Source organism: Solanum stenotomum, chromosome 11 (assembly GCF_019186545.1).
Source record: "Solanum stenotomum isolate F172 chromosome 11, ASM1918654v1, whole genome shotgun sequence".
NCBI lineage: Eukaryota > Viridiplantae > Streptophyta > Magnoliopsida > Solanales > Solanaceae > Solanum > Solanum stenotomum.
The window spans coordinates 25050520-25053949 of NC_064292.1; the positions used below are offsets into that span (position 1 = coordinate 25050520).

Consider the following 3430-nt stretch of genomic DNA (forward strand, 5'->3'; position numbering starts at 1 on the left):
ACACATGGGCTGCCAAGTGAGTTGCTACTCCAATATTTTTACCAAAGTCTTGATTCAGTCAACAAAGGGATAGCTGATCAATTGGTCCAAGGCGGCATAATGCTACAACCCTTTGAGGTGGCTTCATTTCTCCTAGATGGTATGGAGAAAGTAAATCAAGCTTGGTACACCAAAGAAGATCAGGTCTCCCATCTATTTTTTCAGGCTGACGCAAGAGCAACTCGATAAAGAAAAAGACAGGGATGAAAACATCAAAAAGATGTTGTCACAGATGGAATATCTACAAGAGCACATGAAAGGCAACTGTGAAGTGTTACGCGCAGAAGAGGGTTCCTTTTTCGATAACTTGAAATCGAGAGGGAATCAAGGTCGAAACCACAGACGGAATGAGGAGGGTTTCCACCCGCACTATCAATCGCGGGTTGGAAATCAAGGTTGGAACCACCCTAGAGGTGAAGGACCTAGGCGATATTTCCAATAGTGGACTAAGCATGACTATTATGAAGAAGACCAAACTCAACTGAGTGACCGCCCGACATCAAAGGGGAGTGACAATAGCCCTAGGGTGAATGATCTACTGACACAAATTCTTGAGAAAGTTAAAAGTTCTTATGATTTGCTAAAAGGAATGAGAGATGATTTTTCTTCACTAAATAGCAAGGTGAACTCTCATGCTAATGCCATCAAGATGCTAAAAGGTCAATTGAATCTCCTATCGGCTCAACTACCAACCAAGATGCTAAAGGAAAATGAGGAAGAAGAGATGGATGTAATTACCCATAGCGGGAAGGTAGCGATAGGTAACGAAGGAAAAGAACGTGAGGAAAATCAGGGTGAAGAAGAAGCAGAAGTCACCGATCATCAAAACATCGGCAAGAAAGCATAAGAAGAAATGAATCAACACAATGAGACTTCAAAAATAATACAACCCTTACCCAAAATACATCAACCTTTTCCCCAGCGTTTGAAAAAAAAGAATGAAGATGAGAGGTTTACAAAATTCTTGTCTGTGTTCAAGAAGTTGTCCATCAACCTTCCTTTGGTGGAAGCATTGTTGGAGATGCCAGGGTATGCTAAATTCATGAAAGAGTTAGTCACCAAGAAGAGGATCTTGGATTATAAAACGATTGAAGTTTCTCATGGTTGCAGTGCGATCATGACAAAGGAGATAGTTACTAAAAGGAACGACCCTGGTGCTTTCACCATCCCATGTACTATTGGAATGCTCCAATTTGCCAAGGCGTTATGTGACCTAGGAACAAGCATCAACCTGATGCCATACGCCATGTACAAGCAACTTGGATTGGGAGAACCAAAGGCAACTACCATGAGACTTCTCATGGCAGATCGATACATCAAACATCCTGTTGGGATCCTCTACGATATCTTGGTCAAAGTGGATCGGTTTATATTTCCAGCTGACTTTGTGATTTTAGACTGTGACATTGATGTTGAGCTCCCCATTATTTTGGGAAGGCCATTCTTAGCAACTAGCAGAGCATTAGTAGATGCTGAAAGCGGCAAGTTGAAATTCCGTGTGAATGACGATGAGGTAACTTTCAACATCTGAAAATCCATGAAGCAACTAAGTGATATCCATGTAGTGTCTACTGAAGATGTTATAGATGAGACAGTGGCAAGTGTGAGTCATCTGTCGCGCAAGAATGAGCCTCTTGAGTCAATACTTGCAAATCATGACGATTCGGAAATTCAGGAATATGATGAAATAATCGTAGCCCTAACAGGGTTAGGAGCACATGCACGAAATCCAATTAAGTTAGAGATCGACCTAAAAATCGATGCAGCCCACCTGCAAAGCCATCAATTAAAGAGCCGCCAACTCTAGAGCTGAAAGTACTCCCATCCCATCTCAAGTATGTTTTCCTGGGAACTAACAACACTCTGCCAGTGATTATTGTAGCAAATCTGAGTGAAAGGCAGGTAAAAGTGCTTGTTGAAGTATTGCAGAAGCACATAAAGGCGATCGGATGGACCATAGCTGATATCGTGGGCATTTCGCCCGGTATCTGCACCTATAAGATTCGGCTGGACAGTGAATGCAGACCCAGTGTTGAGCATCAGCGAAGGTTGAACCCCCCGATGCTTGATGCAGGAGTAATCTATCTTATTTCAGAGATCAAATGGGTCAGCCCAGTGCAATGCGTACCAAAAAAGTTAGCATAACAATGGTCCCAAATGCTAGATGAGAGCTTGTGCCGACTAGACTTGTAACAGGATGGAGGGTCTGCAGGGATTATCGAAAGCTAAATGCATGGACTGAAAAAGACCATTTTCCAATGCCCTTCATGGACCATATGCTTGACAGGTTATCAAAGAGAGGGTGGTATTATTTTTTGGATGGATACTCTGGATACAACCAAATATCTATCACACCAGAAGATCAAGAGAAAACCACTTTCATGCCCTTATGGGACCTTTGCATTCAAAAGGATGGTATTCAGACTTTGTAATGCACCGGCCACTTTTCAACGATGCATGTCATCCATCTTTGCAGATATGGTTGAGGACTCTCTAGAAGTTTTCATGGATGATTTCTCACTTGTGGGGGACACATTCGAAGAATGCTTGACACATTTAGAGTGAGTGCTTCAAAGGTGTGTGGAAACTAATCTAGTCCCAAATTGGGAGAAATGCCATTTCATGGTGAAAGAAGGCATTGTTCTTGGGCATAAAGTGTCGCAGCAAGGGTTGGAAGTTGACAAAGCAAAAGTCGAAGTTATTGAGAAACTACCACTGTCGATCTCAGTGAAGGGGATTCGTAGTTTCTTGGGTCATGCAGGCTTCTACCAGAGATTCATTAAAGATTTCTCAAAGATTGCACAACCATTGTGCAAACTCTTAGAGAAGGAAGTGAAATTCTACTTTGATGACGCTAGTATGGCAGCATTTAAATGTTTGAAGGAGAATTTGATATCCACACCCGTTATCATCAGCTCAATTGGTCATAACCATTCGAAGTGATGTGTGATGCGAGTGGTATGGCATTAGGTGTAGTATTGGGACAAAAGCGTACCAAACTGTTCCACCTAATCTATTACGCAGGCAAGACTCTAAATAGTGCCCAGTGAAATTACACAGTCACTGAACAAGAGTTGCTAGCAGTGGTCTATGCTTCTGAAAGTTTTGGGCATATTTGCTAGGCACTAAAGTAGTTGTTCATACAGACAATGCAGCATTCCGATACCTCATGTCAAAAAAGGACGCGAAGCCAAGACTGATAAGATGGGTGCTACTCTTGCAAGAATTCAATTTTAAGGTGAAAGATCGAAAAGGTTGTGAGAATCAAGTTGCAGATCACCTATCACGGTTAGAGAATAAAGCAGGTACTGAGCAGGAAAAGGAGATAAATGACTTATTCCCAGACAAGCAGATATTCGCATTGTCACTCACACATGTACCATGGTATGTT

The 3430-nt window shown here is 42.1% G+C and overlaps 1 protein-coding gene across 1 annotated transcript; it reads left to right on the top strand.

Moving 5' to 3' along the window:
• Positions 1 to 892: 892 nt before the first annotated feature.
• On the top strand, positions 893 to 1570 carry LOC125845785 (uncharacterized). Its single transcript, XM_049525314.1, has one exon. The coding sequence runs from the start codon at positions 893 to 895 to the stop codon at positions 1568 to 1570; it is 678 nt and encodes a 225-aa protein (XP_049381271.1).
• Positions 1571 to 3430: the final 1860 nt, after the last annotated feature.

What these genes read in the sequence shown, in the direction of transcription:
- LOC125845785 (XM_049525314.1), top strand. Translation starts at nt 893, where the DNA reads ATGAATCAACACAATGAGACTTCAAAAATAATACAACCCTTACCCAAA.